At 41.0% G+C, this 25,261-nt stretch overlaps 1 protein-coding gene across 3 annotated transcripts in view; it reads right to left on the bottom strand.

Annotated features, from left to right (window-relative positions):
- Positions 1-25,261, bottom strand: part of EBF1 (EBF transcription factor 1) — a 501,457-nt gene that overhangs the window by 74,410 nt on the left and 401,786 nt on the right. For all 3 annotated transcript variants that reach the window (XM_054977386.1, XM_054977385.1, XM_054977384.1), the window contains exon 10: positions 21,579-21,705. In XM_054977386.1, the coding sequence (XP_054833361.1) occupies positions 21,579-21,705 (127 nt within the window). The remainder of the gene's footprint in view (positions 1-21,578; positions 21,706-25,261) is intronic.

A 25,261-nucleotide genomic window follows, 5' to 3' on the forward strand; every position in this document is an offset into this window, starting at 1 on the left:
CATGATGTGCATAATTACCCCTTGACGACCACAGCATGAAAGAGTTACTTGCATATGTGAATGTGTCCTCCTCATAGATACAGACTAAATTTTCCTATCATTTCACATCACCTCAAAACATAAGGTTTCTTTTTTATAACTATATATATTTTTATACATGTTAATTAATCTACTCCCCTTCAGGCTGCCCACTTGCCAGCTTGTGTGCCTGCTTGCAGTGCCACTGCTACCACCTTCCAGGCTCATACAGCTGGGGGGCGGGGAGGCAGTGGTAGTTCCTCTTCCCTTTGCTTCCTGAAAATGACAGCTGGGACCTTGCAACACAGCATTCACAAGATCTCACTCTCCCCATATTCTTCTCCAAAATGGCAGCTATGCCATGGACAAACTGTCTCTCAAGATGAACAGAATTATACCCTCATTCATCTGAAAAAACTCAAGAAATATGCAGCAATCAGTATCAGTTATAAAGAATTTTACTGAAATAACTTTCTTAAGATAGGCACAGAAAAATAATTAGGATAAGCAGAACTTTCAAGATAACTGACATCTGGAAATATCTAAAATGTACAGTGGTCCACTTCAAAATTGAAGATATATAACATTTTCTTGATGTGGTGAAAACATCTTAAGGTGTCAGCAATATACCAACACTGATTGTTAAAATTTGCAAATGGTAATACTCACAGAAACCCAAACGTTCTCATGGACTGGGCCACAAACAAATCAACTTAATATACTTGCATACGGAAATTTATCAGCAGAAGCTTTTGTTGCTCTGACAGTTATTGCAATGTTCGATACACATGCGCACGCAAACACTGTGACTGCCTTCTGTCTCTACTGGGCCCTTGGTGATTTATTGCAGAGTTCTCATTTCTCTGTATTGCAAATAAAGTATAATTTGATTAAATGTAAATGAAGCAAAAATAGTTACAGTAGCTTGTCTGAAACAATTTATTGTAAGGAATGCCTATCATTTGACTCCGTTTTTAATTCATAAGGGGTAAGAGTAGCTGGATATAAAATGTGAGGGACAGTAAAATGGTAGGTTAATCTTGGGGGGGGGGGGTGGAAATCCTTCAAGCATTCAATCCTACTTTCCAAAAATATTTATTATGATCTACAATACAATGCAGAACTAAATATTAGAAAAGGCACACCTTAGATGCTGATATAACATACTGAATAATTAATAAAGTTACATCAATTTTCTCTAAAAATTTAGTGAACTTTGGTACATTGATTCCTCATTTCCATGCCTGCAGACAAATCCTAGCAAATTTTTATTCATAGCTTTTAAGGCCAGAAGACATACAATACTTGCCAGGACTGCTTACATGGCTTATCACCACACCTATACCTATCAGATAGGAAGAGGTGCTAAAGACTTCTGCTCCTGGATGCTGTGATTAGACATGGGCACAATCTGAATTACGATTTCAAAAAAACCCCAATTTTGGCGTTTGCGCCATCGTGACTCAGCTAATCGGTTCCATCCACGGCAACCGATCCAGCAGTCGGGGGTTTGCTTGGTCAGGACTTGATCAGATATATCAGTTTCCATTCGGAATTGCAGACACTCTGGCGCCAGTAATTTATTCCCAGGGCAACGGAGCCAGGGGAATGAGCTGTGTTTGCCCTCCTTCTGTCGCCCTCGAAACACGAACGGAAGCCCAGCTTTCCTTGATTACCAGGCTTCCTTCCAACCACAGAGGAGCAACTCAGGGGAGGGAGGGGGAGGGGGGTGTTCTGAAGCCATGGGCACAAAGGAAAGGCAAAAGGCAGCGCGGGAGGCTGGGAGGCCGCCCGCGCCGTTCGTCTTTCCCCAGGACAAGGGTCGTGTGGGCAAGCCAGCCGCCCTTTGTCCTGGGGAAAGGCAAAAGGCAGTGCGGGAGGCTGGGAGGCCGCCTGCGCCATTCATCTTTCCCCAGGACAAGGGACGCGCGGGCAAGCCAGCCGCCCCTTGTCCTGGGGAAAGGCAAAAGGCAGTGCGGGTGGCTGGAAGGCTGCCTGCGTCGTTCGTCTTTCCCTAGGACAAGGGGCGTGTGGGCAAGCCAGCCGCCCCTTGTCCTGGGGAAAGGCAAAAGGCAGCGCGGGAGGCTGGGAGGCCGCCTGTGCCGTTCGCCTTTCCCCAGGACAAGGGGCGCGCGGGCAAGCCAGCCGCCCCTTGTCCTGGGGAAAGGCAAAAGGCAGCACGGGAGGCTGGGAGGCCGCTCGCGCTGTTCGTCTTTCCCCAGGACAAGGGGCGCATGGGCAAGCCAGCCGCCCCTTGTCCTGGGGAAAGGCAAAAGGCAGCGCGGGAGGCTGGGAGGCTGCCTGTGCCGTTCGCCTTTCCCCAGGACAAGGGGCGCGCGGGCAAGCCGGCCGCCCCTTGTCTTGCAGGGCAGGTGAATGGCGCGGGCAGCCGCCAAGCCACTTGTGCTGCCGCCAGCTCCGCAGTGCACCGGGACAGCCGGCTTGCTGCGTGGGTGGAGGGGGGCGACCCAGGAGCGCGCGGGCATGCGCAAGAGCCTGACTACGATTGCCCTGGGCACTGGCAACTGTAGATCTGGCCCTGGGAATTTCCCCTCCCTGAGGGGAGGCAGCTCGTTGCCGGGTTAAAAACTTTCCCCCCCTCTAAATGTATGTGTGTGTGTGAATGTCCCCTCCCTCCCTGAAGGGAGGTGGCTCATCGCTGCCTCCCCCTGCCCACCGGGCCTGGCGGCCACTGCCACCAACCACCGTTCCTATATCGCTGGAAACAGCGGGGCGCCCTCCCACTTTGGCCTTCCCAATTCCAGATAGGAAATGGGACTTTATCGGTTAGAATTGGTGGCCTGGGTTCGGCAGCGGCCCGGATCCATGAACGGCTTAATCGGTATTTTTTTTTGGATCGTGCCCATCTCTAGTTGTGATTTTCCTACTACAAACCCATGTATTTTCAGGGTAATGTGCAGCTCAGCAGAGTTTTAGATAACCCTGCTGTAACTGAATTTGAATAGTAATGTTTTGTTGTACCACTACTCATTGTTTCAATTAGTTCCATAGTCCTAGTAGTCAGTTTCATGAATAACATACACTCACAATAACACACCTGCCCCATTATCGGCTGCTCTATTTACTTTGTCATGTGTGATCCAAGCATATACAGTGGTTTACAGAACTGGAGGCAAATTTGCATTCACCCATGATGCTCACTGGGTGACTCTGAGACCATGATTCTCAGGTTAACATATCTTAGCTGTTTAGTGTAAAAATAAAATAGGGAAGGGGGAGACTATGTGCACCACCCTGAACTTCTTGGAGAATAGATGTGATAAAATTAAATAAAGAAATTTACTGCAATGTTAAATATATGTAATGCAAACCAAGCAGCCATGGGCACACAGTTAATGCATTGGTAGTAACAACAACAGTAAAAAAAGTATTCACATGTGTTTATATTACCAAGGGGAAGAGAGAAGCATCCCTGCGGAATTATAAAAAAACTGAGCTTGGAAAAGGAAAGTAATATAACCCATGCCTTTTCAAAGTAATTAGAAAAATAATTGTGAGTTATGTATAGTGAATGGCAGGAGGGGGGGGGGAACCTGGCATTTACTTTCTGCATGTTGTTGACATGCTCTTCGTGCTTTAAAATATCTCTATAAAATTTCCAACATGATTTCAGTGAGATGTCTTTTCCATTTAAAAATGTATTCTGATAGAACAAGATGAATATACACTGGGGTTCCTCTCCACCATTCCCAGGCTCCACCTCCAAATTTCTAGGAATTTCCCAATCCAGAGCTGACAATCCTAACTAGACATGGGCACGAACCGCATTACGAACTTCAAAAACCCACAATTGGCAATCACGCAATCACGATCCGGCAGTTCGTGATTGTCCTCGGCCAACGAACCAGCGTTCGGAAGAAGCCTGGTTCAGTGCGTTTGGCTGCAGTTCGGGAAGCCAGACTGCCAGGCACCATCAATCAATTCCCCTGGAAATGGAGCCGGGGGAATGCCTGAACTTTGTCTGCACTCCTTCTGTCGCCCTGGAAACCCGAATGGAAGCTCAGCTTACTTGATCGGCAGGTCTTCCTTCCAACCATGGAGCTGCAAAGTGGTTACACGTTGGGAGAAGACACCCGGGGGAGGGAGGGGGAGGGGGTGTTCTGTAGCCACGGGCACTCCAATCTCATCCCTGCAAACCCTGACAGGCAGCTCTGATGGCCAAACACAGACCTTCTGCGTTGCTCTATGGGACCTCAGCTTATAAAAAGCACTGCGCTCCTAGACTGGCTTTCATGTTCTCGAGCAGTGCAGTGTGAGAGCTGTTGCTTGCTACTTGCTAGCCTTTGGGGAGAGACAGGGAGAGTATAATTGAGCTTGGATTTTTGTGGGAGTTTCCTGGGGGCCTCAGATTGGAGAGGGTATAACTCCAAGATCCCTATTGCAATCTTGACCAAACCTGGGTGCTGGCTGGAGGAGAGTCTGCTACACACTCCCTGTGAATATGGGCTCTGTAAGTGCAAGGGGGCTGTTCTGATGCCCATGAACCACGAACCGTTTCGGCAACGGAAAATGTTCACTGTGTTTCGCGTCTTCGGGATTGTCATCGGCACCGAACCACGAACTGCTGATTCGTTAATTTTTTTTGGTTCGTGCCCATGTCTAATCCTAACATCTATTTCATATAACAAATGCAAAGTAGGTGCATCAATCGGAGAATAAGTCCTAGTCCAATTATTGAGAAGTAAAATAAACCTACGCTTCTAAAAAAATCTTACATTTTATCAAATGCCAATGTATTCACTACATACCAAGTCTTCTTTTCCTGTAAGTTTAAATATTCATTTTCCTTAGGAGTTAATGAAATCTAAGGCATGGCATTTCAAAGCATCCCTTTGGAAGTCACAGATCAATCAATATTCATTGAAAATTTTAGAAGCCTTTGTCACTTAAGGACAAGGCTAACTGATTTAGGTCACATTTTTCAATAATGTTCTTTGTGGGCTGGCTTATGCCTAGAGGCAGCTGTAGAAAGATTATGTCGCAAATTATCCTTTGGTGGCAGCCACAGGGTTAAACAAAAGTCTTGTTTCCTTCTTTAAATTACAACCCTTTAGAAAGCTGGAAATGTGAGTATATTGTATCAGCTACTGTTTCATATCTTGGGCAATTTTTCTTTGATTTTTATCTTTCCATGTTAACTTGGGCTTTTTCTGTTTGTCTGTTAAATTATTTATTTCTAATTATTAAGTGCAGCACTTTTGCAGAAGTCAGCACATAAACAACAAACAAGAAAACAGTGCTGCATGATGTGAGTGACTGTTTAATGTTAGGTAAGCTAGCAATGCTTAGATGCATCTTTTCTAGCACTGGTTCTCAAAATAAAGAGATCCAAGAGAAAACACAGGGAAAAATACTATTAAGACTTTTTGCAAAACACAGAAGGCCTGTGTTGCACACTTCCCCAATTACATTATTCCACTGTATCCAAATTGTCTAGTTATCTGCTTATACTGTCTTTTTTGGGGTCCACATCAATATAATTCTCTGGAAGCAATATTCTCTTTTAAGAATCATGCAACTAGTTGTATGAACCCAGCAGGCTTAGAGCTTCTTCTTCACCAGCAGCTGCCATGCCACATGGCAAACCGCTTCCAAAACAAGGATTCTTTCAAAAATATCTTGTGATACTGCAAGGGGATCTAATTTTCAAAGGGGAAAAATGTCAAAAATTCCACAGAGCCCACCTATCATAGTTTTATGGATTCCAAAGAACATTATCCAAATAAATTAGATTCTCCTTCAACTGATACAGTCACTCCCTTGAGTATGAGAAGCTAAAGTGAGATAGAGTTGTTTTAAATAAACAAAATAAAGTTGTTCTGTAATACAGCACAGCTAACATGGATTCATTTGCCCCAGACCCTTTTTTTCAAAGGAGGCCAGGCCTAGAGACTCTAGCCAATTGGGAGGGGGAAGCAAGATGGCTGTATAAAGGAGCTATACACTCTCCTAGTCATGCATTTATGCTGACCCACTAGGGTTGCCAACCTCTAGGTGGGGCCTAGTGTTCTCCTAGGGATGCCAGACCACCGGCGGGAGCGGAGGATCCCCCGCCTCTGCCCTCACACCCTGCCCCCACTTACCTGGCCAGCAGGGGGGGCATGCACCTTTAGTCCGTGCTTCCCTGCGGCGCTGTGCGCTTCCATTCGGGCTCATTTCGGGCCCATTTTGATGTGGATTGGGCCTGTTTGGGGCTGCTGCGGAGCACAGGAGTGCTCCTGCACTCCACAGTGGCCCCAATCTGAGTCCCTGCGGAGCATGGGTGTGCTCCCAGGGGGCTGTATGATGACATCACTTCCCAGACCCCCCACAACAGGTAAGTGCAGCCAGTCTCCCTGCCAGGAGGTTGAGAGGGACTGGCAATCCTATGTTCTCCTGAAATTATAACTGATGTCAACTACATTGATAATTTCCCCTGGAGCAAATGGCAGCTTTGGAGGGTGGATTGTATGGAATTGCATTTCTGCTGAGCTTTCTCCTCACCCCAAATTTGACACTCCCTAGATAAAAAACCCAAATCTTCAGGAATTTCCACAGCCAGAGTTGGCAACCCAGTGACCTATCCACCTTCCCATAGGATATTGCAGAATTCGCTGGTTGATTTTGTAGGGTCAAGCAGGAATTTTTGGGTTTTCACCAGATTGGTTTTTGAGGGAACTTTTTTAAAAAACCTGTTTTACTATGTCCAGGAAAGAGCAATGTTTAGATTAAATAGGCCTGGTCTTCTTTCCAGGGCATGCTTTTAAGTCTCCACTTTCTGCAAAAATTAATTTAGCATTGTTAACATACATAAAATAACGCTTACTCCGTTATAAAGATCCTACATAATTAAGTAAAAAATTCTGGTAATGGACAAACCCAACTATCCTCTAGTTTATTCCCTAAGACGATATAATGATCGCCAAAAAGGACTTTTAAGGAACAAGAGGACAATAGCACTTGGTATGACAGACAAATGAATACACATGCTCAATTGCAATAAGATTGAAGCAAGGAATAGCACTGTGGTTTTAAGGTCTTAATGTTTTGTGATTATTTTGAGAGGGCCCCCCCTCTTTTTAACAGCCTAAGCTCTGCAAGGCCCATGTAACAAGATAATGCTATCTCTGAAATAATGAGCGGAGGAATGCAGTTCCAATCTCAGGTGCGATTTCACACACTAAAGAACCAGATCAATACAACCAGCAGCAGGCCGCTCAATACCCCCTGAATTATTGCTTCATTTTTCTTCTTATTATAGATGAGTTGTGTTATTATTTTCCCCAAATCGATATTTTACAACCTTTTTTATCCGTTTCTCCATAAATTTTGTGATTACTTTAAACTGGGAATTCCGGTACACTAAATAAGATGCAGTATCTGAAAGGTAGTAAGTATACCAATATGTGGTGGTGGTGTTGGGGGAGGGGGTTGTTTTTAACTCAGGCACTAGACCAGGGTGAAAAGGGCAGGTTAATCAAAATGCAAGTGAAAAGATTTTCATGGAACAATGTTGAAATCTGGAATTGGCTTCAGAAAATGCAAATTCCTAAGAACAGCTGTTTTAAAAGATTCAGCATTAGAAACAGAACTCATATCCATGATGCTTCTGAAATTTAATTCTAAGTAAAATTTGCCTCTCCACCACCTCTGTGAATGATCTCAGCTAAAGGGCCAGCATAATTCACTGAAATTGTTTCTTACAAAAGCAGATAATTTTGTGCACCTTCAAATGATTTAATTAGCTTCCAGAGCTGTCTCCTGCTAAGTGTTTAAAGTGTCTGCAAATCAAATCATGTTAACTTATCTGCTGCAGTACTCTTAGCACAAAAAGTATCTTCTTTAGGCATTAACAGAAGCTACCCACAGACCCCTTGGAGAGGAAACAATATAAGTTAATTACTCTGTGATTTTGGTTTCAGTGAGCTTATTGTAAAAGTAACAGTGTACCTAAATAAGTCAGACCTATTCCCACTGTATGACCATTACCCAAACACTCAGCTAACATCACAATCTGCTAAAGTCAATGGGTCATCAACTGAACTGGGCTAGGAGAACAAAATGACATAATCATGAAGATAAAGGAGAGCTTTCTGCTCTATGCTCAGCACTTAATTTACTGCTAAATCTAACAAAGAGAAAAAGGAAAGAAACTGTTAATCTTCAATTGCCAAATACTTCCACAATTGAACCACAAAGTACTTATACTCATCTGCACAAAAACAGTTCATTTGAATTCAACAAAGCAATCACAGTTTCTTTAAAAAGTTTATGAGCTGATTCAGTGATAATTCAAGATACTCTTGAACATTTATAACAAATGGCCTGTGGTGTGAGTATTCAAAAACACTAACAAAATCATATTAAAATCAGATTCTATACTAATGCTCAGCAACACCTGACCTGGATGGCTCATGCTAGCCCAATCTCATTAGACCTCAGAAACTAAGCAGGGTCAGCATTGGTTAGTACTTAGATGGAAGACCACCAAGGAAGTCCAGGGTCACCATGCAGAGAAAGGCAATGGCAAACCACTTCTATTAATCTCTTTCCTTGCAAACTCTATGGGGTTGCCTGAAGTCAGCTGTGACTTGAGGACATTTTACACACACAGTCAGCAGCAACATCATATTGGATCAGTTATTAGGAGATATACCTAATTTGTAAATTAGAATGGGGATTGGAGAGGGGAAGATGTTACTTATACTACTGTCCAACTGTAAGGGAAAGGATCTATATGGCACAAGACCAGCAACTGGTTCTTTTAGGTGGAAAAATCTGAAAAACAGCAGCAGCAGTTTCAAAGGACCCCATGAGACACAGAATGATCTGGTGGGGAAGGGAAAATTGGGTGAGGACATGGAGAAATGTTTCACCTTCAAAATGACTGTGCTCAGTTCAGATTTATTTATTTATTTATTTATTTATTTATTTATTTATTTATTTATTTATTAGGTTTTTTAGCAGCTGCTCACCCTAGGGTCTTGAGGCAACTTACAACACTTAATTGTATAAGTTAAAAACCAACGTAAACACAAGTAATAACAATAAAATTAAATCAAAATCTTAAAATACATTTAAATACCTTGGTCAGCACCATACCACTGTCAGGACCAATCTAGAAAAGTCTGGAATATCCTCCAAAGGCCAACTTAAACAATTCAGCTTTACATACCTTGTGGAAACTCAACAAATCCAGCAGGGCCCGAGTGTGATCATAGAGTGCTCACTATGGAGTAGGGGACATAACTGAGAAAGCCCTTCCCCTAGTGACAGCTAACTGCAACAGACTCCAAGAGGATGATCAAAGAGGGAGTGGGGAATTATAAGCGGAGAAACAGTCCCATAGGTATGAGGGGCCAGACCATTAATGGCTTTAAAAGCTTGCACCAACAGTTTGAAATGGATCCAAAGGCAAATTGGTAGCCAATGCAAATGCCACAAAATTGGAGTAATGTGAACTGACCATGGTGTTCTGATCAACAACCTGGCAGCTGCATTATGGACCACTTGCAGTCTCCAAAATGTTTTCAAAGGTAGCCCTACATAGAGTGAATTATAGTAATCTAATCTGGAGGTAACTGCTGGATGAACCAATGTGACAAGGTCAGACCCGGACAAATAAAGAGCTAGCTGGCTGATGTGGCACAGGTAAAAAAAAATCCACTGTGACTGTGGACACTTCTTTATCCAGTGATAGCACTGAATCCAACCATAACCCAAGGCTCTTTACAAAGTCTACAGCTGTCAGCTGGACACCATCACATCTCGGGAGAGACCATTCAGCTAGCATCTCAGTTTTTCCTAGCCAAATATCCTTCATCTTAGGTGGATTCAACTTCAGTCAATTCCCTCTTAACCAATCCACTACCACATCTAGGCACTGAGATAGTTCCTGCCGCCAGCTGCTTATCCAGTAGAAGGGAGAACTGAGTGTTGTCAGCATGTGTGTGTATGTATGTATGTGTTTGTGTGTGCACAAAAAATAACATTAGAGAGAAGATCAAGTCCTGTGAGACCCCACAATTCAGGACTCTGATAGCAACTACGGCTGCCATTCCCCTGCCCAGGGCAGGGGATCCCCTGTTCCCACCTCCTCCCTCTGACCCCACTTACCTGGCCAGTGGGGGGGGTGCACCCCCAGGCCAAATCGGGCCCACGGGGGGGGGGCAATTTAGACCTTTGGTGAGCACAGGAGCGCACACCGGGCTGCCCTTTGACTTGCATGATGACGTCCCTTCCCGGAAGTGACATCATCACACACGCTGGAAGTGACAAGCGATGCCAAAGACCGTGGAGGGTGAGTGCCAGATTCCCAGTCTCCCGCCAGGGCAACCCTGATAGCGACCCTCAGAGAGTATCCCTGGAGGAATGAAGAGAACTATCTAGGAAGTTTTCTCTTACTTCCAGGGAGGCAAAATGATCTCGCTTGACTAAACGGGCAACTATATTGAAAGCTACTGATAGATTCAAAAGAATCAACAGCCCTGGTATGCCTTTATCCAGATGAAATTGGAGGTCATCATCCAAGGCAATGAGAGCTGTCTTGGCTCCAAAACCAGGCCTGAAGCCAAAGGGCACATGTCTAATCCAGAAAAACCTGCAGCTTCTCAGCCACTGCTTTCAATTATCATCTTCAGAAAGGGAAGTTTAGACAGTGAGTGGTAATTAGCCAGCTACTTTTTATCCAAAGAGGGCTTCTTTAACAAAAGTCTAACAATAGCCTCCTTAAGGGAACTAGGAAAACAGCCCTGTGTGAGAGAGACAGTAATCTGTCACACAGTGCACTTGGTGGCATGATTTTATCTGCCACGAAGTGCAGGGATCTAAGAAGCAGGTATCTGACTTCACAGTTATCAGGATCCTCTCAGCATTCACAAGGTTAATCCAGGAAGGGCCAGTAAGAATGGTTAAATTATGTAAACAGCCCTGTACTAATTTTTAAATCTTGGGTTTAAAAACCTGGCTGTCCATTTCAGAGCTTTACTAAACATTCTTTATACCATCTAAAATGTAGCACTATCTTAGTATGGGGCAAGGTTTAATTAAGCCCTCCACAAAAAAAGCTATAAGGATTTTTATTGTGCCAAAATGGAGGGTGTTAGGTACATAAAAGAAACACCCATTCTGCTTTTCAGAAGATTGGTGTAGGCCCTCAAAAAGGCACTTGCTTTTTGTAAAAGTGTTTGGAAACTTCAGTTCGTACAGGTATAATTAAAGGTGTTGGTTTTGACCTTTAAAGCCCTATATGGTTTGGGACCAATACTCGTGAAGGACCACCTACTCCATTGTGAACCTATTTTACCACTGCAGTTGTTTTCAGAGGCCTTACTTTGGATATCCTTACCTTCTGAGATGAGGCAGTTAGCAACCCAGGAGAGGAATGTCTTGGTCGGGGCACCAAAACTCTGGAACTCTCTCCCCACATAGACTCATCTATCCTCTTTTGTTGCAGTCTTTTACTAGCAAGTGAAGACTTCTTTGTTTTGTTTTGTCAAGTGTTCCCTCTGTGATCCCTCCTTCTGTCCAATGTTTTAATTCTTGTTTTTATGTTTTTATATGTTAGCCTTGTTTTAATTGTTTTAACGATCTACTTTTGCTTGCTTTAAATCGTTTTTGACATGTTTTTATTATGCATCTAATCTGTTTAGCCACCTTTAGTGGTCCTGTTTAAGGCAAAAAAGTGGGGTACAACTTTTGTAAACAGACAGATAGATAAGAATATAACACTTGTTTCATTTGCCCTTATGGGCCGTTTTCACACACACACATAACCTCATGGCATAAAGCGTCTTCCCAGCATGATCCCCTTTAATGGTGCAATGACATCAGAAAATGTGCCATTAAATGGGATCGTGCAGGGAAATCATGCTAGGAAGACGCTTCATGTCGTGAGTTTTGCACGATTTTCCGGAGGGTTAGGGCATGTGGAAACGGCCATGCAGCTACAGCCTGGACCCAGGAATGTTTCTTTAGAAGTAGTATAATTGTGTTCAATAGAGCTGAGTTCCATGCAAATGTACAAAGGATTGCCCTTTGACCAAAAAACACATAAATATTGCTAACCAGTTTCAGTAAAGAAGTGCTTTGTTTTCAGAGTTGTAGGTCTGCAACACAACTCTGATTTGTTCTACATGTTCCTCTTTAAATTTAAATTGCAAGTCATCCTAATTTGATAAAAAGGAAATACATAACATTGAATTTCTAACCAATGTTTAGACAATTACTTCATTATGTTCAGTTTCTGCTCTACAAAGAAATACAGGAAAAGAAAAAGATTCTGGGGGGGGGGGGTCTATTCTTTAATTAACCCTACATCTACTGGAAGACAGGGCTTCCTGATGTTAACCACCAGCACCAAGACCAGGTGCAAATGAACAAGCAGTTCAATTTGGCAGCTCCTAATGCCAGGAGGTTAACCATAATTTATGTTTTCAGGAAGAAGGTGAAAGATTATATTGGCTGGGTTGAAGAGGTGGAAGGGTAAAGGGACAACAACAGAAACGTATGTATTCTTCTGGTGTTTTTCTGCTATACCTTCCTGAAAGAAGAGCTCTTGCTGTTTTCAATACATGGCAATGGTCCTTTAAGCCTCTATCTAATTTCAGCAATTACCATCTTTTTCATCCTCTTAAGCATTTATACTTCAGTGGCAATACACTTTGCACACTTTGCAACGTAATACACTAACTCTGAGGTAACTGGAGGGTTTTTATTAAATTGGCAGGGTTTTGGACTTTTTAGAATCATTCAGGTCTTTGGGTAATTAGTATTGTAAATTAATTTAACTTTCAAATACATGAACGAAAGGACAAACAGAAATATAAATATTCAACCTTCCATTTCCCGCCCCCCAAACAGCTGCTGAAGATGGTTCTTAATTGCTACCATGGGAGAATATCTGCCATAGCCCAAAGTGCAAGCAGAAACCCAAAAAGAGGGCTTCTCCTGGGACTGAAAGCCAAAAACAGAGAAATTATCCCGGAGAACACAATCAAAGATATTTATACATTTTTATATAATTTTTATCAAGTGCCAAAAGTGCAGAAGTGCCTAAGTACATCAAACAGTCAATAAATACATTAAATACCAGCAATTATTACAAAGCATCCAAAAGTGCTACAATATATACAAAAGTATCCAGATGGTGGGAGAATATACAAAAATACTTGATTGGTCAATTCATTTACAACAGTCCATTCATGCTGGTGCAAAAGCACTCTAGCCAAATAATCAAAACTTAAGTGCTTCAAACAGTCTCACACCACCATATCGGTATTCTCAGGCAGCGTTAGACAGTGTGAGACTGTTTGAAGCACTTGCTAAAAATATGCCTGTGAAGAAGTGTTAGTATGAAACGGAATTGGACGAAGTATGATGGCAACATCCGTAGGCGTGGCATTCCACAGCTTCGCTGCTACACTATTTCTATTAAGCGTTTCTACAGCTTCAGCATTACATTTTGATTATTTGGCTAGAGTGCTTTTGCACCGACATGAATGGACTGTTGTAAATGAACTGTCCAATCAAGTATTTTTGTATATTTCTCTCACCATCTGGATACTTTTGTATATATTGTAGCACTTTTGAATGTTTTGTAGTAATTGCTGGTATTTAATGTATTTATTGACTGTTTAATATACTTAGGCACTTTTGCACTGTTGGTATTTTATAAAAATTATATAAAAATTGTATAAATATCTTTGATTGTGTTCTCCAGGATAATTTCTCTGTTTTTACCATGAGGGAATACACTATTAGTGAGTAGAGATGGGCATGAACTGAAATACGAACCAAAGTTCATGATGAACCAGGGTGGTTTGTGGTTCGTGAACCAGCAATTCGTCAGAGCCCATTTCTGATGAACTGTCACGAACTTTAGGCTGGTTTGTTTGGTTTGTTTTTTGGTTCGTCACTGCAGACAGCCTGTTGCCGATCAATCAGTTTCCTAGGCAACAGGGGATGGACTTCCTGCAGACCTTCTGCTAACCCGGAAGTTACCTTCTGCTGACCCAGAAGTGACGATTTGCTGACCTGGATGTGATGTTTTCACGAAGCAAACAAACCAGTTCGCAAACTCGGGCAGGTTCGTGGTTCGTGAAATGCAACAAACCACGAACCACACGGTTTTTTTTTTTCCTCGTTTGTGCCCATCTCTATTAGTGAGTTCTCCAGTTTAGGATGGTGAATTTGTTTCCACCTGGCATGGCTCCTGCCCAGTGACAGAGCCCCAGCCCTAACAGACCAGTGACAAAGAAAAATTTTAAAAGTAAAGCTTTGCTTTGTACTGCAGGAAAACTTTACCTGCTGAATTTATACTACTGTCAAAAACACAGGAGCCTTGACCAAAAAATAGTAGATTAAACAATTTCAAATGTAGCAGAAATTGCAGAATGAATCTTGCAACCCTCTCCTTTCTTGTAGACCTCCCCAAGATCCAGTCATGGAACTTCATCATCACGTATATATGGATCTTAACAGACCTTCTATAAGCTGGGTTTAAATCATAATATTTCCAAATCTAACTTTAAACAAACTGTAACTGAAGAAGTGAGCTGTGGCTCACAAAAGCTCATACCCTACTACAATTTTTTTTAGTCTTATAGATGCTACTGTACTCTTGCTCTTTTCTACTGCTACAGACAGTAGAAAACACGGCTACCCATCTTGATCTTTCAACGAACTTGCTAGTGACTATCTGTTAAAAATCCTGAATAAATTTGAGAATTAAACATTTAAAAACTTACCTATGGTATACAACCCTTAAAACTTAGTATCAGTATATGAATCATTTAAATCAACCGTCTGTTTCAGAGAAGTCCTTTGAGAATAACAGATCAAGTTTTTAGAAGTGGGTAATAATATACCAGCAGCTGTTCTAAAATAACAATAGAATATAAAAACTCAAGGAAGACCAATCACATAGAAAAAAAGTTTGGAAGCAAGGGTGTGAAAAAGAAAGCATTTGGGTAAGGATAAAGGAAAGGATTTGCAAGATAAATTTCAGTGACCCTGTGGGTTAATTTATTGTTAGAGCTGCAAAACACAAAATGGTTTATTGGCTATGAAGGTCAAATAACTGTTATACCACTTTAAATAGGCTAGAAGATGCAGAGATCCACGGGATTGCATGAAAACTGCCAGAAAGGCATATAAAGTCTAGTTTATGCTATATTGTTAATAGCCTCCTAATCTTTTACTGCAAATTTATCGTTTAGAAATAGCAACACATTTTAAAGATTGAAGGAATGTGACAAACAGTTCATGTCCCTTAATAATCAAATCGTACAGCTTAGATTGGAGGCTTATCAATGTCTTCCTCCTCGAGGTTTCATAGGTAGAAAATACTTTATATTCCCTATTACATAAATGATGAATGAGACCATTGGTTATGGGCTGTTATTTGCTTGGCTGTAGTCAATATGTTTTCTTTGGACAGGGATTTCAATGATTTATATCTTTGCTGGCCTTATCACTTATTCACTTAGGGCAGACAGCAAAAAGTCAAGGTTGCAAGTAAGGCCTCGGGCTTCTTTAGACTTATAATATTGAGAGGTGGGTGGAATATTTTTTTAATGATCTGGACACCCTGTGCTACATAGGCTTTCACAGGTTCCTTAGGGGGAAAAAAGAATAGATTTCTTGGGAGGTATGAACATAGTGCATTCAAAATAATTTTTTTTCCTGATAGGCTTTAGTTTGGCAGTAAGAGCAAACATCTTACAGGTAGAAGGTATATTACATGTTCTGCTGCACTACATTATGCTGACAGTTAGGGTTACCAGTTCCCTGGTGGGAGCAGGGGATTCTCCACTCCCAGCCTCTACCACTCACCTGACTGGGAGGGGGAAAGTGCAGGGAATGGGCCCAGAAGCTCTGGAGTGCGCAGGAGTGCACACAGGAGCTCTTTCTTGTCATGCCAGGAATGATGTCATTTCCAGCATGACAAGGAAGAGTTCTGGAGCACGCATGCATGAGGTAAGTTCCCCCATGCACCCCGCCCCTGTCCCCCAGGTTGGGCTCCAGATGACCTGGCAACCCTAGTATTTGCTCTACCAATGCAAGCTCTTCTAAACCAAGTTTGATTTTTCTGTCTACAGGTACACTTTGAACTAGCTGAACTTTCATTTTGTTATTGTTCTCCCTCCTTTTTGCTGTTGAGACCTGTAAAAAGTGTATTAAACAGATTATTTGTTTGCTGCTTACAGTTTGTTTGTAGCTTATAAATAGGGAGGGAAAACAGAACCTTGGTATGTAACGTAAGCATATTTTTAAACACATAAATGCCCAATGGAAGTTTTAGGTGAACTATCAAACACCCAAAACAACTCTTATTGATCTAGTTGCTGTCAGGAGGTTGCACGAGTGTCTTTGTAACATGAACTTCTTCAAAAGGAAGAAATAATTTTTTTAAAAAATTCTCCAAAGAAACACAACAATATTACTAGTGTTATTAGTGCAGTCATTTCTTTATCCACTCTGCCATTCTGTGGATGTAACAATATTGCTGAGAATTTGACGTAAAAATGTGTGTGTGTCTGTATGAGTATGAAATACCTCATTTGCTGTAAGATGGGCCTTTTAAAGATTCACAGAAAATGTTGCAATAAATAATGGGTATTTGGTCTATTGTTTTCTATATTTAAATCTCTTAATATCTAAATATAAATTGCTTTGTTTTTCAAATAGCTGTCTGTTACATTATTTAATGGCAGGGGAATGTGCCTATTTTAATAAGCCCTCACAATGAATTTCTTACTAAAATATTTTCACTATGTAGAATTGTCTGATTGCATACACAGCCTTGAATCATGGATAGAACATGCATTCACAGATCAAATTCCTAAATTGTTGGCAGTTAAAAGAAAAAAAGAAGAATCTAAAATTAATGGGTTACTAGGCATTTTCTTCTGAGAATTTAAGCCCTTAACAGTAAAAAAAGAAAGAAAGAATAAAAACAGTTTACAGCCAGGTGGCTTGAGGGGACATTTTGCTGAACACTGATTAAAAATAATTTCTTCTAAATGAGACCTAACCACAAAATGAGGCCATTAATGGTTAGGACATTTTCACCAGAGGAAAAAAGCATGCTTGAATGGCTTTTGTACCGCCCACAACCCCCAATTCTCTTTCCTCTCTTCTTTCCTCCACTCTTTTCTCATTCTTAAATGCAGGCTAAATAAACACCAAGTGATTCCGCAATGTTTTCAGCCAAAAACAGAGGCCAAACTCCTCTGAGAAAACATTTGGCCTCTGTGGTTTTGTAAAATGTTCCAGAACACTGAATTCACTGACAAATACTGTGGAAAAGCTCCCAACCATTGGAACACTGCTGTGGAATGTTACAGTATCAGAACTTCCAATTGGTCCATTTCCTGTAGGCTCATAATGAGAATGATTTTCTTAAGTGCAATGTGGGAGTTAAAAGAAGTTCTCATGGGAAAAATGAATGGCAAGAAATCCTAGCTTTAAAAGAAACAGCTAATCTGCTAGTTTGATTGTTCTTCAAAATTTACAATGAACTAATAATCCTAATTAAAACCACTTGGCCTAGTTCTATAAACTATCATAGCCTTTTCTATGCTTCGTTTGTATACACCACAGTCTATTATTCCTCCCCACCCCCATCAGTAACAAAGTGCTGACTTTGTCAGGGTGGCTGAGCTAATTTTGTGAACTCAGTGTGAAACCTTAGCTAAACAAAATTGTAGTAATTTTCCTTAATTTGTAATAGTGATTGGAGTGCAAGCGAAATTTTCCTCTTGGGTCAATCCTATAATTTTCAATTAACTAAAACTAATCGGCAGGCTTGCTCCAATCCTGCATTTTGTTTAAAGGGCTGGGAGGCATTTCTAAAGGTGGGAACTTACATGCATGAATATGTTTTTAAAAAAATATGATGTTGATTGTAAATTCTCCTCTATTTATTGTATTGGCTAAGTCATAAAGAACCAATGGACTACCTAAGGCAGTCATTCTTAAATTTGTGGGATTGGAACCCACTTCTAGACTTACTCCCAATCTGGAATTTTCCTTCCATGCAAAGTAACAATGTGTTTTCCCTCTTTCCAACAGAAAATGCAAGAATTTTGCATTAGTTAATGCCTGACAAGTTTATGTATTATTTTTTATCTAGCAGTTATTTTGCACGTTAAACAGATGCAAGCCAAATTTGCCATTGAGTCTATGCTCAACAGCAGCTGCAGACAATCCAACTTTCCTGATACATGTGTTGTTCAATGCTCACATTTATAAATGTGTGAATAGAAACTGTATTTTATATTTTTAAGCACAAATATCCTAAAAATGTAATGTGTGAAGTGGCTCTCTTGGCTGAAGAAAAAGTATTCTGCAGGAACAATGAAGGCCAAGTAGGCAATGTGTATTGCCAGTCGGTGAGAAGCCAAGACGCAGACATTTAATCTACTTACAACCGAAGGTCATTAGTGGAAAGAATGAAGGATAGGAGATTGGTTGTTTTGAGCAACACTGAGGCAGGGCTGATCATACTATCATGTTTTTATTTGACCTTACCATTTCTCAAAAAGAGTTCAGGGCAACATACATGGTTCTTCCCTCTCCGTTGTCATTCTATACTGACCTTGTGAAGTAGGTTGAACTGAGAAAGAGAAACCAGTTGCCACTGTTGTGATTGGCTCAGACCTGGTTGCAGGGGATACACGTCTGGGAGGTGAGAGTTGCCATCTCCATCTTGGGAATTTTTTAGAGATTTGAGGGAGGTGCCTCGGAAGGGTGGATTTGGGGGAGGGGATGGAGTTTAGGGAGATGAGATCAGAGAGCCCACCCTCCAAAGCAGCCATTTCTTCCAGGGGAACTGATCTCTTTATTCTGGAGATCAGTTGTACTTCTAGAACTCCAGGCTCCCCTAGAAGTTGGCTGGTTAGCAACACTTACACAGGCTACTATCTTACTTCCTGAACCATCCAAGTACAAAGTATTTATTTATTTAGAGTATTTCTATCTGCCCTCTTACAAAAGGTTCACAAGATAGCTTATACTGAAACATGGACCCAGTCAGGAATCAAAACCTATCAGCCTTCAGTAGATTCAAAAGAAAAGTTGTTAAGAGTAAGCTGCAGTTTACTCTAGCTCTGAAGAGGCAAAGGACCTGACATGGAAACTACGGATATTGATCAAACATCTATCATAACTGTTGGTTCTGGCAACCAGAGCTCTGCTATACTGCAGGATAAAAAACCTAAGAAGGGTTTGCCCCAATAAAAACAAAAAGAAAAAAGGAAGTGTCATAGAAAGACTCTACATATCTTTTCACTGTTTCCCATGATCAAGTTTTAATAAAACATCATTCTGAAACCACATGATTGGAATATATACCTAATGTGTGGCTGGCAGATATTTTAAGATTCCTCAGACACCCTTCTTCTATGATCCTGGGCTAGAGCCAACCAGCTTTTCAGTTGGTGAAAAAAAGGAAAGGGGTAGCTTTCAACCACAAAAAAAGGCCATGCTGAGGAATCATGCATCTGCTTGAGCAAGAACATGTGAGATGGAGGCTATAATGATGAGGTTAATTGGACAACACTGTATTAAAAACTGGCTGGATCCAGCCCCCTGCCTTCATTCTGCAGTGTGTTCTCTCTTTGGATGTCAAGGGAGTGCAGCTAAGATATATGAGAAAGCTGCCAAGCATTCCTCAAATATACATCCCGACCCAGTTCTTCCATGTTAGTAGTTTATGCTTGGACACCTGCTGTCATGCTGGTATACTGGGACATATTAGACAAAACTATATCTGATAAACATATTTACCAGAAGGAGCTTGTTTATATCAAATGTGTTCTCTCAGGTCTATAAGAGTATCTCCATATGTCTTTTGGTGCTACCGTTCTTGCATGTTTTCCAGTTAGAGATGTTTTGTGGTCAATGTTAATGGGAAACATACTCATCACTTCCAGTCTATCTATGTACCCTCTATTCCTCAGAAAATATCTAGGGCTCAGACCTGAAATTCTAAAAAAGATGCTACAGAATTCATATAGCTGTTCTTCTCCCAATTCTACATGATTTTTAATTTATTCACCCTGTGAACTGCTTGGGATCAACTTCAAACCAACAAAGCACCAAGCATGCTTGCAGTTTACCAGCCAACACTTGGCTAGTAAGCCTTCCTGTTGAACATGTTTCATAAGATCCAAATTTATATAAATGATGGGAACCATTATGCTGGGAATGAGAGGTATACATTTTGAGTTTTTAAATTATTTATTTACAATATTTGTATGCCAGTGAGGAACTCTAAGGAAGCTAAAACAAAACATCAAAAGTCATACAAACTATTCATAAAAACAATTAAAACCAAAATGAAAATACTTATTAAAATCACATTAAACAGTTATTAAAACAGTTATTAAAACACACAGTAGGAAGGAGGGAATGCCAGGCAAAACAAAAATGTCTTCACTTGCTGGTGGAATACTGTGACAGAATGGAGCAGAGGAATATCCCTGTAGAGAGTTCCATAGTTTTGGTGCCATGGCTAAAAAGGCCCTCTCTCAAGTTGCTACCAGGCTAATGACAGGGCAGGGGGACCTGAAGCAGGGCCTCAGAAGATGACCTTAATGGTCAGATAGGCTCATATAGGAGTAGCAGGTCCTTCAGGTATGCTAACCTTTAAAGCCATATGTGGCTTGGGACTAACACCTTTTATTGGGCTTAGAAATTAATTGCAAGGTGGAACAAGACTGGAGTGATATGGTCCTTACCACCAACTCCAGTCAACATCCTGACTGCAACGTTCTATACCAGTGGATATTTCTGAGCACTTTTCAAGGGCAATCCCACACAGAGTGCCTTGCAGCAATCTAATCTACATGTTACCAGGCCATGTACCACAGTGGCTAGATCTTTTCCGTACAGGAAAGGCCATAGCTGGCTAAACAGTCAAAGCTGTTAAAAGATACTCCTACCACAGCTCTCACCTACTTATCTGGCAGTAAGCCCAGGTCCAACAGCACCCCTAAATGCAACCCTCTCCAGAGCAGGGGGCACCTTAAATCCTGGGTCACCAATACCACTTCTGTTTTGTCATGATTAAACTTCAGTTTATTAGCCTATATCTGCCCCCAAAATGCCTCCAGGCACTGGTTCAGGGTTTCTACAGCCTTCCGAGGATCAGCCGGGAGCACAAGATAGCGTTGGATCTCATCTACATACTGGTAATAATCTCTGGATGACCTCACTCACCAGTTTCATGTAGATATCATGTAGATAAGTAAAATCATGTAGCAAATGGTCTTGTGCAGAAATAGCATTTATGTGACTCAGTCCTAATGTGTCATAGATCCAGAGGAGCTAGCCGTATTAGTCTGTAGTAGCAAAATAGTAAAGAGGCCAGTAGCACCTTTAAGATTAACCAACTTCATTGTAGCATAAGCTTTCAAGAGCCACAGCTCTCTTTGTCAGTCCTAATGCAGGAATACACATCAGCTGTTTAAAACTCTGTCTAAAGGCAGCAGCACAGGGAAGATGGGCAAAATAAATATTACATTACATATAATTTTTTTTAAAAAGACTCTTACCTGTGTAGATGAATCTTCCAGGGGTTCCTTTACAGAACTGCTTTGACTTATAAGACAATGTGACCTCTACCACGCCAGGGATGTGTCGGGGTGGTGTTTGAACTCTGATTGCATGAGGTGTAATAAGCTAAGGAAATATTAAAAGGGAGGAAACCTATTAGATGCAAAATAGTTCTTTAATAACACTTTCTTCTCAGTTCACATAAGCAATGCTTTGAAACATGTAATTAACATGTCAGTGATGAATGCATTATCAATGTAACCAGCATAAAAGCCAATGACAACAATATTTGCAAATGTTCACTTCCCCAGTCATATAATAATGTTAGTCCTGTTTTCATACATAGCAGGCATTTGCTTCTGAGTATGGAAATTGCTTAATGACATTCTGCAACATTTAAACACAGTTGGCTTGCTGTTTCTGTATCCATTCATCCCAAAAGATTTCCATTCAGGCCGGAGCATAGTAAGCTTCTTTAACATAAGCTATGATAAAAAATGAAAGGAAAATTACAAGCTCCTAAAATACACCACATGCCTCAGCTTACAGGGCACAAGCAGAGCTGGTTAAAAGTGTTCCATTCACTGCCATAAAATTTTTCTCTAATTAAAGTGATAGTATAATTTCTTGAAATGTGATATCTTTGTGGGGGGGATTCAAACTTCCTGCCTAATTTCCAAGTTTTAAAAAATGTTTCAACTGCATTTGGATATTTTAGTATCGCTCCTCTTTCACCTCGAAAAAGCTAATTATGGCTGTAAGTGCCTTGAAGTAATGAACCTTCCAGTCATCATTTATTGAGTTTAAAAAACTCAGCTTTTAATTCTCTTTAAAATAATAAGAAACTCAACATAAATACAACAAAGACACAATATATGTGGAAACAGAAGAAAAATTAAATGAAAAGAGCAAGAGTTTTAAAGATAGGTCAGTTAGATTTTTTTTCTTATATTACACTACAGTAAACATTTTAAAGTGTATGCAAGTGCGTGCATTCATGCATTATATAAAATCATCACAGCATGTATAGGTCTGTCACCAATTTAATTCTCTTTCAACATTATTTCATGCATTTTCCAATAAAAACACATTGGTTCCCAAGAAGATACTGACATATTTATGGTACGTTGCTGCATAGTGTTAAGGTTGAGGAGAGTTCAGCTGATTTTCTGGACAATTCTTTACAATCATTTTCCTTCTTCTTTTAAGTAAATAAGTTAAACATACACGATACTTTCAAAGGCACAAGAATACAAGGTAAGAGTGATAGTTTTTTGCCTAGTTACCACCAGGCATTATACATTATTCTAGAAGTCATAAATTCCAGACTGAATTTATTTACTTCATTTTTCCTCTAGGATAAGGGGTAATCTAACAGTGTTCTACATAGGGTTGCTATGAATCCCACTATGGAGTAAAGCCTTCTGCAATAATCTGTGCTGCTGGCTGCCACTCTCAGTGGTGGCAGGAGAAAAGTAAAAAAGTCTCTGGTGCATGTACCATGAAATCATTTCTGGGGGGAAACAAAGTGGAGTTTTACCATAGAGTTTCCAGAGATTAACTACAGCTACTTCCATCACTTCATGGTTTTCCCCGCAAGTGACATGATGGTACACGTCATGCCATGTGCCCATGTCCCTGCCCTCCCAGCTAGGGTTGCCAGCTCTGGGTTAGGAAATTCCTTGAGAGTTGGGGGCGGAGCCTGGAGAGGGGAGGGACCTCTACCGTGTGTAACACCATAGGGTCCACCCTTCAAAAAAGCCATTTTCTCCAAGGAAACTGATCTGTCATCTGAAGATCAGTTGTCATTCCAGGAGATCACCATGCTCCACCTGGAAGTTGTCAACACTCCACTCAGCTACTGCTGGTTGCCAGGCATGGCCTGACAACCCTAATCCTACAACACTCTCACCCCAGTATCCTGGTACCATTTCCCACCAATAGCAATTGTATAATCGACTTTAACGTCTTTAGATTTCAATATGAGGTTCATAAATAACCTTAAAGGATTATCAACATTAATCATTTTATATTATCATTACATATACTAATAACAATATAAATAATATATACTATTACACATTTGTGTTGCTGCTGTCACATTTTTTTAATGAATTTGTCCTGAGTTTTTTTAGATAGTCTGAAAAAAATGAGGAAAACCTCAAGAAAAAAATGAGAGAGAAACAATCAGCAAACAAGACTGTGTGTAAGCTAGTGATGGGGAACAATGCAGTTAAGAAGCTGACCCGCAGCAAAAACATGGTATGGAAAAGTCCTATGATAGCCACTGTACAAAGCAGACTACACTTTCACCACAAAACTGGCTTAAAAGGAGTCTCATGTAAAGGTTGAACAGGAATACCCTCCCTGGACTCTGCATATATGAAACTTTGTCACCAGAACAAGTAAAAGGCTTGTTGACTGTACCACAGAGGCAATTTAAAAATACGCATCAACTGGACATCCAGCCACCTGAAGCACTCAGTCATGGTCAGAGTTGCCAGATACTCCAATATAAAACTGAGGAAGGTGTATGGGGGCCAGGGGTGCAACAGACACGTGTGCATGCACACAGTGCATGTACATTCTTGCATCCCTGGCTGATGATGTCATTTTTTGCATGACTCAGAAGTGACAGGTCACACCAGATCCAAGTCAGTAAAAAATAGTCCCCAAACATGGCATTTCTGTGTTTTAGACTGATTTTTAATGAATTGGCCCTGCAGTGACTCATTGCACCAAGAATGATGTCCCCAGCCTGTGTCCTGGCCTCCCTCCCCATTTCCCCTCGGTTTCCCCCCTACTGGCCAGGTGAACAGCAGCAGGGGGCTAGCAACTCTTGTCATGGTGAAAGGTCCATTTTATCACACTTCTACAGTCTGATATGTTATGTTTCTTCTCTTAGGATGGGAGTGGGGTAAGGGCCAACATTTTGGCATAGTTTCTGTGCCTTTTCTATTTTATTGAGGTGCTGTATTTGTAGAAAAAGTGGTAGTGCAATAAAAGAGCAGATTGCTGTTTTTAACTTCTGCCATAATTGTGGTCCTCTAGGATATGTAAGTGTCCTAAAACTCTATAGTTTCAACTACACATCATACCAAGGTAGTGACATCACCTCCGCTTTATGTTGGAAGTGACAGCACAATAACTCTTTCTCCCATTTTTCCAATACTACTCTGCCAAGCAATCATGGGGAAAGCAGGCAAAGGGCGGGAAGTCTCCCATCACAGCAGGACACTTGGAAAGCCTAGTATGAAAGCAGTTTATTACCCACAGTTAGTATTAACTATTGATTTTTGTGACATATAAATGAAGACAATATGGCTTGTTCTCTTGCAGCATCTTAACTGTACTGAGGCTCCAGATTTGAATAATCATTTGTTAGCTGAATGTTGGCTTTATAAATAAATCATAGTTAAAATAAACCAAATATTTTGCATTACATCAGCACTAAGTTTTTCTTCCACCACATGTGAGTCTCCTCTCTCTCCCCCCTCCACACATATACATATAATTGCACTCAGCATATACAAGGACCAGAATTTCAATTATTTTCAATTTGTAATACTTCAGAGAACATCTAAAAACTCATGATTAAGATATTAATATAGTCACCAAAGCTGTGTGTATTCTGGGATTCTGTAAAATAGACAAGTGCCCCAAAATTCAACATACCAGGAAT

This window comes from Eublepharis macularius, chromosome 4, assembly GCF_028583425.1.
Source record: "Eublepharis macularius isolate TG4126 chromosome 4, MPM_Emac_v1.0, whole genome shotgun sequence".
NCBI lineage: Eukaryota > Metazoa > Chordata > Lepidosauria > Squamata > Eublepharidae > Eublepharis > Eublepharis macularius.